The sequence below is a fragment of the Aquarana catesbeiana genome, linkage group LG03 (assembly GCF_042186555.1).
Source record: "Aquarana catesbeiana isolate 2022-GZ linkage group LG03, ASM4218655v1, whole genome shotgun sequence".
NCBI classification, from domain to species: Eukaryota; Metazoa; Chordata; class Amphibia; order Anura; family Ranidae; genus Aquarana; species Aquarana catesbeiana.
In genome coordinates, this window is record NC_133326.1 from 295,240,151 (window position 1) to 295,254,310 (window position 14,160).

At 39.5% G+C, this 14,160-nt stretch overlaps 1 protein-coding gene across 1 annotated transcript in view; it reads left to right on the plus strand.

Moving 5' to 3' along the window:
• The window catches only part of SLC6A15 (solute carrier family 6 member 15), a 78,704-nt gene extending 73,269 nt beyond the window's left edge, over window positions 1-5,435 (plus strand). The window contains exon 12 of the mRNA XM_073620216.1: window positions 1,186-5,435. Within this exon, the coding sequence (XP_073476317.1) occupies window positions 1,186-1,563 (378 nt within the window). The 3' untranslated portion in view covers window positions 1,564-5,435. The remainder of the gene's footprint in view (window positions 1-1,185) is intronic.
• Window positions 5,436-14,160: the final 8,725 nt, after the last annotated feature.

Consider the following 14,160-nt stretch of genomic DNA (forward strand, 5'->3'; position numbering starts at 1 on the left):
AAACTCCGATGAGAGCTTTTTGACGGAAAATGCGACCTTGTGTATGCTCCATCGGTCTTTTGCTAGCGGAATTCCAGCCAGCAAAAGATTGAGAGCATGTTCTCTATTTTTCGGTCGGGAGAAGTTCGTCTGTATGCAATTCGGACGCGCAAAAAAATCACGCATGCTCGGAAACAATTTGAGGCATGCTCGGAAGCATTGAACTTAATTTTCTCGGCTCGTCGTAGTGTTGTACGTCACCGCGTTCTTGACGGTCGAAAGTTCAGAGAACTTTTGTGTGACCGTGTGTATGCAAGGCAAGCTTGAGCGGAATTCCGTCGGTAAAACCATCCAAGTTTTTTCTGACAGAAATTCTGATCGTGTGTACACGGCATTATAGATAAATTACCTGTTTGCAACTAAATGTGCCAAGGATAGGTAGCATGAGGTTGTGGCATTTTTTGGGGCCAAGGATAGGTAGCATGAGGTTGGCCTAGGATAGGTAGCCAAGGATAGGTAGCATGAGGTTGGCCAAGGATAGGTAGCATGAGGTTGTGGCATTTTTTGGGGTATTTCAAAATGTGTTGATCTAAATCACTAGTGACATTACAAGCACGTACCCTTTTAGGCGTTTGACACATCTCCAACTTATGTGCCTATACAGTAAATGGCAGGGATGTGCACAGATTAACTTGCAGTCTATTGCAGAGGTAGAGACCATGCCCACTTCCTTGCTAAATGAAGATGATTGCTGCAGAAAGGTAACGATGGACTCCAAAGAGCTGTCTGCATTAAAGGCAGCTTGCATCTGTAACAAAGACCTGCTCTATGCTTGCTTTGCTTTAGCACTTTTACTGCAATCTAAACCTCGCAAGGGACTATAATACAATAGTGATGTTTGTATAGCGATACATATGAAATGCCTACAGCTACATTATTATTGGATCTCGGTTTACACGTTTTTCAACGGCCCTGATACTTGTTACAGGACAGTTTTTAACAGTTGGACTTCTATACTCCTACTATTACTGTAATTCATGAATTACATGAATATTGACTGGTTGTAAGGAATACTGTTTGTTTCAGGTGCCATCAATGAATTTTATGGTCATTTTTACATTTTTATAAACAATGAAAAATATGATACAAAACATGCTATGGATAACTAATTCCCTCACAATCTGCTCTTTTTTTTTACTGTTTTAGGCTACAGAAGAACGCCTGAGTTATCCAACCTGGGGACTTGTTGTTTGTGTGTCACTTATAGTCGTCGCTCTTCTGCCAGTTCCCCTGGTGTTTATTGTTCGATTCTTTAATCTCATCGATGATACCACTGGAAGCTTGGCCTCTGTCTCCTATAAAAGAGGACGCATTATCAAGGAACTGTCCAATATAGAAGAAGACGATGCCAGTCTAATCCATGAGAAGATTCAAAGCGAGATGCCATCTCCAAATATTGGAAATAGCATCTACCGGAAGCAAAGTGGATCACCAACTTTAAAAGTGGACACTGCTCCAAATGGACGTTATGGCATTGGGTATCTAATGGCAGATATGCCAGACATGCCTGAATCAGACTTATAATGGGGATGATAAAATCGCAATTCTTTTTCCTTGGCAATGCACACTAGCTCTTCTTCAATGAAGAGGTTGGCTTTAATGCTTATGAAGCACTGACAGCTGAATAATGTTTCAGGACTGAGAACACACAGTTTGAGAGGGTGAAGGGCATTGTGGGTTGTTACCGGAAGGCATAAGACTTTTGTGTTCTGGATCTGGCTTTAGCCTTTAGAACTTTTCTAGGACCTTAACTACTGTATGTGTCTTACCTCTCTGTGCCTAATTTTGTCCTGAGATCACGTGACAACTAAGTTTGTGACAATTGTCTGTACACACATTGAATATTTCTTGACACTATTAATACAATCAACCAATAAGGGCAAGTGAAAGCTAGATGGCTCAATCAGATACATGATTGCACAAAGACGTAAAGTTGCTGGTCCCTGTATTTCCTTTAAGCCATATGAATGGTTAGTATGTGAGCTACAGTATTATCATGAATTATGGATGTTTTCAGTATCTTATTAGTACTAAATCTTTTTTGACTTGATTAGACATCTGAAGCTCAGGGCTACAAAGCAACTGACTTATTTTGACATCTTTAAATAAGAAAAGTCTATTTTTGTGTGATTATATTTTGGTTCATTTTTTTGGCTCCCTCATCAGTGTTATTTAAATTCATGTCAGGGTCACAAAGTGATCAAGATACAGTGGAATGTTTTTATCCTTTATTTTGAATGTGTTCACATGTGACTAGAATCGGCTTATATAAGCAAAAAAATGGTGGCTCAGGGTTGCCAAAAACTCAATTCATTTAATGATGATGACCATACTGGGCCTATTATGAATGTATTGTATGTGGATGTTCATCAGAAGAAAGGTTATATCAGGACAATTCTATGTGTGCCAAAATAGCTTCAAAGTGGATATAAGCACTTACGTATTTACCAATTTTCAAATCCAAAATGTATTATTATTACTGTTAAACCCATTTTCAGATTAAAGAATGATTAAACATCAATTAAAAGTTTATTTATGTAAGGAACTTTTAATAACACCCATGAATACAAATTTACTAATTTTTAATAGGTCTCAGAACTGGTAATATTCAAAATGAATATGCCATAATAGGGGCTTCCTGTCTATGTTGTCAGTGTCATTTTTTGACTAGTGATGCGTATAACTAAAGATATTGGTGAGAGCAAAAAGTAGCTCTGTTAAGTAGAGCAACACTTTATTTGCCGCCAAATACTATAGCTGAAGCTAATACTTCTGCCATTCTTCATGTATGTCCAGTTCAGAAAGGGCACATTTATAAGCATACTACAAATAGTTTTTTTTATGCAAACTCCAGTTTGTCACAGGACAGTACCATGCAATAACAATGGTAGAAGAATGTAACTTGTTAGGTGCTTACGTTTTTAATGCTAAATATTACAGCTACAAATAAAAGTCGCCACAGATGCATTGTTTACTAACACCTGCACTGTTGCATGTTACATAAGTAGATTACACATAGATATATGACACTTAGGTTAAATGTATCTCAGAGAGATACAGAATGTTTTAGTTGGTTTATAATTAAAGTATGACTTTATTCATCCACCAGTTTGAGATAGAAAAGCTACATATACATTATTGTAGCAATGTGTTTTATAGACTGTTGGGACTGATTTCCAATCAGTGCAAAAAACACTGTTAAAGTCATATAAACTTATGAGCATTTAGACTTTTTTTTTTAATATTTGCTAAAAAGAATTCATTTCAAAAGTAACTAGAGGCTAAACATCATTTGCAAGTCAAAGCTGTATATTGATTTGCAATGAGAAGCATCTGTAAGACCCCCAGTGTCACTAAAATACTAAGGAGTAAAACATGTTCAGTAAGCTACAGGAATTTGCACTTAACTTAGTTAATGAGGTGAAGCTATGTTGACTTCAACCATCCAACCATGTTTAATCAAAAATCCTGTTTTATTAATTTAGTATTGTTTGCAAAGTAAATTTTTACTTCTCGTTACCTCATTCACTAAACTGAAAATTTGCTTTGCAAAGTAAATATGCTCTACTTAGTAAATCAACTCCATAGTGTACATTGACTAGCTGTATCTACTGTTCCTTAAGAAAGCCAATGTCAGTGGAAGACTTTTGTACATGAAGTATGCAACATTTCTCATTATCTAAGAGCAAAAAGCAGACAATAATGATACAACGATATGCCAACCATACTGTATAGTCACTAAAACAGTTTTTTACCTGGAATTCTTTTCTGAATTAGCCTTGTATTAGGTATAACTGAAGAAGGGTATAGAAGGATGACTGCTGGCCACAATAGTATATGGAACAGGTCTCTCTGAAATGTATTTTGTATTTTCAATATATTAGGTTCCATTCATACATTGATGCTGTGCTGAGGTTTATACAAGGCCATTCTTACCATAAGATAAGGTGACAATGATGCATATGTTGTTTCTAAGCAGTGCAGACAACCTAAAGTGGCAGATTTCAGTGGCAGCAGAAAAATAGGGTCACCCTTCATGTATTTTCCCTTCACTGTCTTTAACATCAAGTAATCAGGCAAGACCTGCACTACTAAACCCATTCACCATGTAAGAATTAGAAATAGTAGGGCATTGCTGTTATGGGGTTAGCAACAAAAGTACTTGCTCTATGCCCTTTCAAACTCAGTTAAATATGTCATCTTTTACCATGTCACAAATGAATTTGAAACCACAGTTGGCATTCATCTGCAGATACTGAGGGGTTGATTTATTAAAGCCAATTGACTGTTCACTTTTTAAGAAAAGTTGCACTTTGCAAGGGAATTTAAAAACAGAGCTGTGAATGAGATGAAGCTTTTTACAACTTCCATCATCTGATCATATGCAAGCGAAAATGCATTTTTTTTTATTTTCCTTGTACATGATTAAGTATTTTTTGAAAAGTGAGACTTTGCCCCATTCAATAAGTACTGGGGCAGATTCCCTGGAAAAGCGTATTTCTCTTTAGTAAATCAATCCCAAAAGTCAGAAGTTTGAATAAAGTCTTATTTTGTAAGCAGCATTATGTAGGTTATTTCTCATTCTTGCTTCTCAAAGACTACCCTAAAATGTTTTGTTTTACTGATTTCCCAAAAAAGTGGATAATTTTAATGATATATACATGCACTCGATTGTACTGTACAAAATATAAAGCCACTAGGGCACTTTTATTTTACTAGCCCTGATAGCGTTTGGGCTTTTAGTTTCAAATAAATCTGCGTGCTTTTTATTTTCATATATATATTAGCTGTATAAATAACTAGTGGTAATAATGAAAGTATAGCACTTAAAGTCACGGGATGTCATTGGCTCCCCTTATTTGCTGTGGATGTATGACATAAAGTTGTATATTTTGAGTAACAGGCTTGATGTTAACTACAAAAATATGTTTTCTACAATCAGGTTACAGTGTATTATGGTGGGGATTCAAGGAAAGTATGCATTGTGCAGTTATTTTCCCATGTTGTAACAAACTCCTTAATTGATATTTATTGTGGTTACATCAGTATATTTATACGATCTCCATGTAATGTAAATATGTACATTATACTCTGTCTGAAAGCTAAATGACTTGTTTAAGCTAGCTGTGGAAGCAAAATTTCTCTTTTACCCAAAGAGAGCATATTTTTGATTTCTTGTGCAAACATATACCATGTAACATACATACATACATTTAATACATGTATTTTTTCAATGTTTTTTTTTTCTTCTAAGCTGAACTATAATACAAAATTCTGTTATTCAGCCATGCATTTATTAATTTTGCATAATAATCATGTTCCTCTATACCAGGTTTGTTTCACCAATCTTAATTTGTACTGTAATGTAAGTGTTATTAAACATAAATTATAACATGGTACCGCCTACATTTCTATTATTATAATTCGTCTGTGTATTTTTTTTTTTCGTTCCAAACAAAATTATAATTAGGTTTTAAATAGAGTACAAATGCTCAAAGTGAACTGTGCTCATGCCTGTTCAAGTGGTAGGGGAGCAAGGTAAAGCACATGATTGCTTTCAATTGCCTATCTAAATTACTTTTAAAGTGTACCTGGTAAAACATAAATGTTTTTTACAGAGTGCACACATGGCTTCCCACTACTGACTTTCAATCAGTACTAAACTAGTATAAAAATCAATCACACTCACACAACTCAGCGGGAGCAAAAATTGAGAAAATGATTCATCGAACCTCAGGATGCTCCTCTCAGTCTAAATCACTTGACCAGTTCTTGAGAACTGCCTATCATTAATAGGCACAGATTTTTTTTTTTATACTGTTACTGCATACTGTATTTTGTTGTGAATTTATTCATACTGACTTGTACAGTTGCCAATAGAGCCTCTTTAACTTTTGCTGTTTGGGTCTAAGCTTCTTTTCTTCTCCATAAGAGTCCATTGGAATGCAAACTTCCAGCAGTTCAGAAGCACCTAGAACCACATTTCATCAGACTGGCTTCAGGGTCTGATGCTTAAATTAACCTTAATTCTGGTTATTACTATTTGCAAAATCCCAGGTTTAATGCTTTTCTGTCTTCAGTGGATGGAGATGAGACAAAATAGAAGTAAAAATAACAAGTTTATGGAGGTGTTTAGGGAAATATGCATGCATTTATTGTACAAAGTCAACTGCACTTGCAACACTACCCACAAGTAAATACGATATTTCAACTTTAGCGCATAAACAAATTTGTGCTATATTAAGCATGACTTTTCTTTTTTGAACAAAATTCACCAGAGACTTGAAAATAATAGTGGGAACAAGACTCCATCATTGTTTATGAGTGTTAATGTGGCGAAGCTATCCAATCTTTCTGCTTTAATTTATGGCTATACACCGTGATTAGGGATGAGCTTCGAGTTCGAGTCGAACTCATGTTCGACTCAAACATTAGCTGTTCGCAAATTCACCGAACAGCGAACAATTTGGGGTGTTCGCGGCAAATTCGAATGCTGCAGAACACCCTTTAAAAGTCTATGGGAGAAATCAAAAGTGCTAATTTTAAAGGCTTATATGCAAGTTATTGTCATAAAAAGTGTTTGGGGACCCGGGTCCTGCCCCAGGGGACATGGATCAATGCAAAAAAAAGTTTTAAAAACGGCCGTTTTTTCAGGAGCAGTGATTTTAATAATGCTTAAAGTCAAACAATGAAAGTGTAATATCCCTTTAAATTTCGTACCTGGGGGGTGTCTATAGTATGCCTGTAAAGGGGCGCATGTTTCCCGTGTTTAGAACAGTCTGACAGCAAAATGACATTTGGAAGGAAAAAACCCATTTAAAACTACCCGCGGCTATTGCATTGCCGACAATACACATAGAAGTTCATTGATAAAAACGGCATGGAAATTCCCCACAGGGAGACCCCGAACCAAAATTAAAAAAAAAAAATGACATGGGAGTCCCCCTAAATTCCATACCAGGCCCTTCAGGTCTGGTATGGATATTAAGGGGAACCACGGCCAAAATTAAAAAAGAAAAATGACGTGGGGTTCCCCCTAAATTCCATACCAGACCCTTCAGGTCTGGTATGGATTTTAAGGGGAACCCCGTGCCAAAAAAAAAAAAAAAAACACGGCGTGGGGCCCCCCCAAAAATCCATACCAGACCCTTATCTGAGCACGCAACCTGGCAGGCCGCAGGAAAAGAGGAGGGGATGAGAGTGCGCCCCCCCCCTGAACCGTACCAGGCAACATGCCCTCAACATTGGGAGGGTGCTTTGGGGTAGCCCCCCAAAACACCTTGTCCCCATGTTGATGAGGACAAGGGCCTCATCCCCACAACCCTGGCCAGTGGTTGTGGGGGTCTGCGGGCGGGGGGCTTATCGGAATCTGGAAGCCCCCTTTAACAAGGGGACCCCCAGATCCCTCCCCCCCGTGTGAAATGGTAAGGGGGTACTTACCCCTACCATTTCACTAAAAAACTCAAAAATGTTAAAAATGACAAGAGACAGTTTTTGACAATTCCTTTATTTAAATGCTTCTTCTTTCTTCTATCTTCCTTCATCTTCTTCTTCTTCTGGTTCTTCTGGCTCTTCTGGTTCTTCCTCCGGCGTTCTCGTCCAGCATCTCCACCGCGGCATCTTCTATCTTCTTCTCCTCGGGCCGCTCCGCACCCATGGCACGGGGGGAGGCTCCCGCTCTTCTCTTCATCTTCTTCTTCAAGTCACCGTGCGTCAGAGGGGGGCGGGGTCACCGGGTGGCCCCGCCCCCGTTATTTAAGAACCGTCAGACGAGGAGACGCCGTCACACAGCGGGAGCCTCCCTCCATGCCAGCATGGGTGTGGAGCGGCCCGGAGAAGAAAATGAAGAAGAGAAGAAGAGAAGAAGGAAGAAGAGAAGAGGATGAAGAAGAAGATGAAGAGAAGAGCGGAAGCCTCCCCCCATGCCATGGGTGCGGAGCGGCCCGAGGAGAAGAAGATAGAAGACGCCGTGGAGGAGATGCTGGACGAGAACGCCGGAGGAAGAACCAGAAGAGCCAGAAGAACCAGAAGAAGAAGAAGATGAAGGAAGATAGAAGAAAGAAGAAGCATTTAAATAAAGGAATTGTCAAAAACTGTCTCTTGTCATTTTTAACATTTTTGACAGTTTTTTAGTGAAACGGTAGGGGTAAGTACCCCCTTACCATTTCACACGGGGGGGGGCGGGATCTGGGGGTCCCCTTGTTAAAGGGGGCTTCCAGATTCGGATAAGCCCCCCGCCCGCAGACCCCCACAACCACCGGCCAGGGTTGTGGGGATGAGGCCCTTGTCCTCATCAACATGGGGACAAGGTGTTTTGGGGGGCTACCCCAAAGCACCCTCCCAATGTTGAGGGCATGTGGCCTGGTACGGTTCAGGAAGGGGGGCGCACTCTCGTACCCCCCTCTTTTCCTGCGGCCTGCCAGGTTGCATGCTCGGATAAGGGTCTGGTATGGATTTTTGGGGGGACCCCACGCCGTTTTTTTTTTTTTTTTGGCGCGGGGTTCCCCTTAAAACCCATACCAGACCTGAAGGGTCTGGTATGGAATTTAGGGGGAACCCCACGTCATTTTTTTTTAAATTTTGGCCGGGGTTCCCCTTAATATCCATACCAGACCTGAAGGGCCTGGTATGGAATTTAGGGGGACTCCCACGTCATTTTTTTTTTTTAAATTTTGGTTCGGGGTTTCCCTGTGGGGAATTCCCATGCCGTTTTTATCAATGAACTTCTATGTGTATTGTCGGCAATGCAATAGCCGCGGGTAGTTTTAAATGACTTTTTTCCTTCCAAATGTCATTTTGCTGTCAGACTGTTCTAAACACGGGAAACATGCGCCCCTTTACAGGCATACTATAGACACCCCCCAGGTACGAAATTTAAAGGGATATTACACTTTTATTTTTGACTTTAAGCATTATTAAAATCACTGCTCCTGAAAAAACGGACGTTTTTAAAACTTTTTTTTGCATTGATCCATGTCCCCTGGGACAGGACCCGGGTCCCCAAACACTTTTTATGACAATAACTTGCATATAAGCCTTTAAAATTAGCACTTTTGATTATTCATGTTCGTGTCCCATAGACTTTAACGGTGTTCGCGTGTTCAAGCGAACTTTTTTCCTGTTCGCATGTTCTGGTGTGAACTGAACAGGGGGGTGTTCGGCTCATCCCTAACCGTGATTCAATACACACATATATATCAATCTTGTAGGGAAAGCTCTAAGAAACAATATAAAATGAAAGGGGTCAATTTACTAAAGGCAAGTAGATAGTTCAAATAAAGGGAATAAATGATCGCGCTTACGGATCTGTCTTGGTATGCTGCCTCCCCTAATATAGTCCCCCAAAGGGGTCTATAACCACAGATTGTATGAATAAAGAGGGGTGGTGGCGCTTCCTAGTTTGAGTAAAGGTGCCAGGTGTGAGAAAAAAAGAAAAATTAATTTTTAATATTAATATTCAGTGACCTATAAATACGTGACTGGTAAACGGGCTGTTATTCACTTAGCGAAGTGATCCTGCCAGAAACATAGTGAGTGTTTCCTATTGGTAATTATGCTTTAATGTGCAAATCTCCAAGTGTATGCTAGATAACTAGCTACAAATTGCCCGTCCTATATATTAGTACTGGTATAGACCATAATAGAGCACATACCCTCAATTATGAGTCATAAAAGAAATATATATACAGTGAACACATGTGCAAAAAATAATGTAAACAAACAGATATTTTTACATAAAGACTTAGTGATAGTCCATAATCATATGTGGAACCCCCCTCGGGGTTAACATCCCAAATTAATAAGTGCAAATATTCCAACAAATCTTGCTGCGTGTAGCTAATAGTTCATCAGGTAAATTGAATTTCCATTCATAATCGTTGACATAAACACAGTGACTGTGAATGTTCAAAAAATTCAGTGACTGTAGGTGTTCAGACAATTCCACTTGTGACTTCGTGCTCCCCCTCAAGTGTCCCCACTCACCGGATCCCCTCGCCCCCACGGGGGCACTGCGCTTATCTTTAGGCCCACCAAGGTTGCTGCACTGAACTCATCCAAAGGTCTGGGGTAATTCACCTTCCTGTAGATGTTATCTCTATGGTTGGCTACTCACAGAGGGAAAGAAGAGATATAGGCTCCCATAGTGTAGTAAAAACGCTGGGTTTTATTTAAGACACAACAACTTGATCCAAACAATAGCAGTTTTTAAAAATAAAGTATAAAAAATATATATATTTTAAAATCCTGGATAGCCTAATTGTAGCTCACAGGCTGCACACAGTGGCACTAATGTTATTGGGCAGCTAGTACAGAGTGTGTCAGCTAACTCAGCAAAAAACGCTAGGTAAAAGATTGTGGAATCAGCAACAGCGCGCTGCGTTTCATAATTGAGGGTATGTGCTCTATTATGGTCTATACCAGTACTAATATATAGGACGGGCAATTTGTAGCTAGTTATCTAGCATACACTTGGAGATTTGCACATTAAAGCATATTTACCAATAGGAAACACTCACTATGTTTCTGGCAGGATCACTTCGCTAAGTGAATAACAGCCCGTTTACCAGTCACGTATTTATAGGTCACTGAATATTAATATTAAAAATTAATTTTTCTTTTTTTTTCACACCTGGCACCTTTACCCAAACTAGGAAGTAGATAGTTCACATTGCAAGGTAAGTTGCATTTTGCAAGGGAATTTTCCCCAGAGCTCAATGGATGAGATGAAGCTCTGCTAAAGTCCATTCTCCAATCATGTGCAAGCATACATGCAATTTTTTTTTATTGTCCTTGCATATGATTTGGTATCCTTTGCAAAGTAAAAAATGACCACATTCACTAAGCTCTGAAGAACGTTCTCTTGCACAGTGCATCTTCCCTTGCAAACTGAACAGCCTAACAACCCCCAAAATCTTCAACAGCTAAGTGTTATGGTAAGATGCTGCCATGCAGCAGTAGGGCTTTTAAAATATTATTATTATTATTATTATTATACAGGATTTATATAGTGCGAACAGTTTGTACAACGCTTTACAATGTGTGTGTGTGTGGGGGGGGGGGGGGTGGCAGTACAAATACAATACAGCTCAATACAGAAAGGATGGGAGGACCATGATCACAAGCTTACAATCTAAAGGAAGGGGAGATGGTACAAAAGTTAATTTCTACGGGGGATGATCTGATGGCGGTGGCTCGAGTACAGTTCATAGGTGGAGGTGGGATAGTCTTCCCTGAATAAATGCGTTTTCAGGGATTGCCTAAAGGAGGACAGGGTAGGGGCTGACCAGACATACTAGGGCAGGGAGGTCCAGCAGATGGGAGAGGCTCTGGAGAAGTCCTGGAGGTGAGCATGGGAAGAGGTAATAAGGGAGCTAGAGAGCAGGAGGTCTTGGGAGGAGTGGAGAGGATGCTTTGGGTGATATCTGCACATGAGGTTGGCGATGTAGCTGGGGGGCAAGGTTGTGGAAGGCCTTGTATGTTGTGGTTAGGATTTAGAATTTTATACGGTGGGATAGTGGAAGCCAGTGAAGGGATTGGCAGAGAGAAGCAGCAGTCACAGATAGGTTAGTAGTGTCTGTTAGTCTAGCAGCAGCATTCATAATAGACTGAAGGGGGTATATCCTGTGTAAGGGTAGGCCATTGAGGAGAGAATTACAGTAGTCAAGGCGGGAAATAACCAAGGAGTGAATAAGTTGTTTTGTGTTGTCGTTAGTCAGAAAGGGGCGAATTCTGGAAATGTTGAGGTTAAGGCAGCAAGGTGTAGCCAGTGATTGGATGTGGGGGCTGAAGGGCCCCCACATACAATTGCAATGTTGCTTGTATTGTTGCAAGCAACAGTGGTGAACAGTAACAGGCACCAACTAAAAACAGCTTTTAATTGTTTGATAACACTTAACTATTAAATGATAAATTGTGATTAGTTGCAAAGCGTTACAGGAACCCCTTGCTCTTCCCATCTTGCAATTCTTAAACAAGAACAATCAAAGATATTGGGGTAATTTACTACATGTAAATAGACTGTTCACTTTGCAAGGAAGGTTGCACTCTGCAAAGGGAGTTTTCCCCAGAGCTTAGTGAATAAGGTGAAACTTCACCTAACAAAGAATAATAATAAAAAAAAAAAAAAAAAAAAACAGCATTTTTTAATTGCACCTGATTGGATTGATGGAAGCCAACAGTGCTTCACCTCGTTCATTAGGCTCAACTTCCCTTAAAGCAAATAGTCTCTTTACATGGAGTAAATCAACTCCATTACCTTTATCTAAAACATCCCAAGATACACTTTTGTATGTTGAGAAATTCTTCCATCACTAGTGATTTCTAATATTCATTGTTGCATAGTATTAAAATGCTGTATCTGGTACACTAAAGCACAGCACATAGAATTTCCTTATTGGAATATGCAAGAATGATAGTAGAATTCCAATTCGAAATGAGTTATGTGCATTAAAAATAATAGTAGCTACTTTTTTATAGGCTGAATGATTCACACTCTTCTGTCAAGAGATACATTTACAATCACTTTGACAAAAAACAATGTGCTTGCTTATTGAAGTATATGCAAGTAAAACCATGCAATTTATGTGAGATTTCAAGTCTGCCTATTGTTATTTTTTAGTTATGTTAAGGGCACCACACACATTAGGAGTTTTGTAAATGTAAAAGCTTGCAATAAACAATAAAGTTAAACAATTTATACCAAAAATGAATATAAAATGAAAGGAAACTAGTTTTTGCTTCTGTAATTTGGTAACGTTCCACTAGATGGCATGCGTGTGTAATTCATCAATGTTTTTTTTTTCACCGAGTACGCCATCTGGTGATGTTACATGCTCTGTGGAACAATCTGCAGAGTGCACACATTTTCTTTAATTGATACGTAGTACACTACAAAAGTTAAATCCACATCATTCATAATATTTATAAACTTTCACATCTGAACAATGTTCCCCCAAAAATTATCACTGAGGGTTCATTTTATCAGGTAAACTAAAAGCATGGGAGCTGAGTGACTCACAAATAATGGCCCCTGTCGAAGTAATATTCTGCTCATTACTTTTCTATTTCCTTTGATGCTATAGACTAGGCTGAGCTGTGTGTGCCTGGGCAGGCTTGAACAGCCAGCTGCTGCATTCTGATAAATTTGATTCTGGATGTGACCGGAATAACTGAGGTTCATTGTGTAATATTACACCTACTCTGCTGCAAGACTTAACTTGTCACAAAGACTCAAGACCTTAATGTGGCCGCCTGCCATTTTGCCCCCTCTGAACCATTTCATAAGTCTTCTCTTTGCATCCTGATTCAATCCAACAGCACATTTTTGGTATCTCTACTGTAGAACATTTAAAAACTTTTCATAAAGTTTACTTTAATGATGTTATTTGAATACATTTTCTCTGTATTTTTGCTTGCACATGATTGGGTGTTGGAAGCAAACCTTCACCTTGTTCACTAAGCTAAAAGAAAATTCCTTGCAAAGTGAAAATTCAGTGAAAAGAGAACTTATAAAGGTGACCGTAAAAAAAGGATGTTGAACAGGTATTAGAAGTTGTGCAGTGCATTTAGTGAACAGATACCAAAAATCAACTGAAAGCTGACATTTCCCCCCGTTTACTAAAATTCTGCTTGAAGATGTGAAATCAGTTTGACTTGACTTAAAGAGGAAGTAAACCCTGTTGGGTTTTGCTTCCTCTTTTTTCCCCTGCAAAGTAAAAGCATAATGGGCTAGTATGAATTATTAAGTGCCATTATGTGGCACTTACCTGCAAACGAAGCCCGCACTGTCCCCGCTGGTGGCCGCATGCCTGCTTGCCCCTCTTCCATCTGTGCCGCGGACTCCGACTCTGTGACTGGCCGGAGCCGCATGATGTCACTCCCGCGGGAGCCATCAGTCACGGCACTTGCGAGTGAAGAAACGGCACAGAGGTCCGTTTCTTCACAGCGCATGCGTCGATGACATCATTGCACACACGTAAGATGAAGCACATGACACCATGTACCACATCTCACTAACATGCTGCGATGTTGAGGGTGAGACACGGATGACCATTTTTTCACCCAAACCAGACCTTTGGTTTATGCCCTTATTCTAAGATCTCTTGTTTTGGGTGATTATAT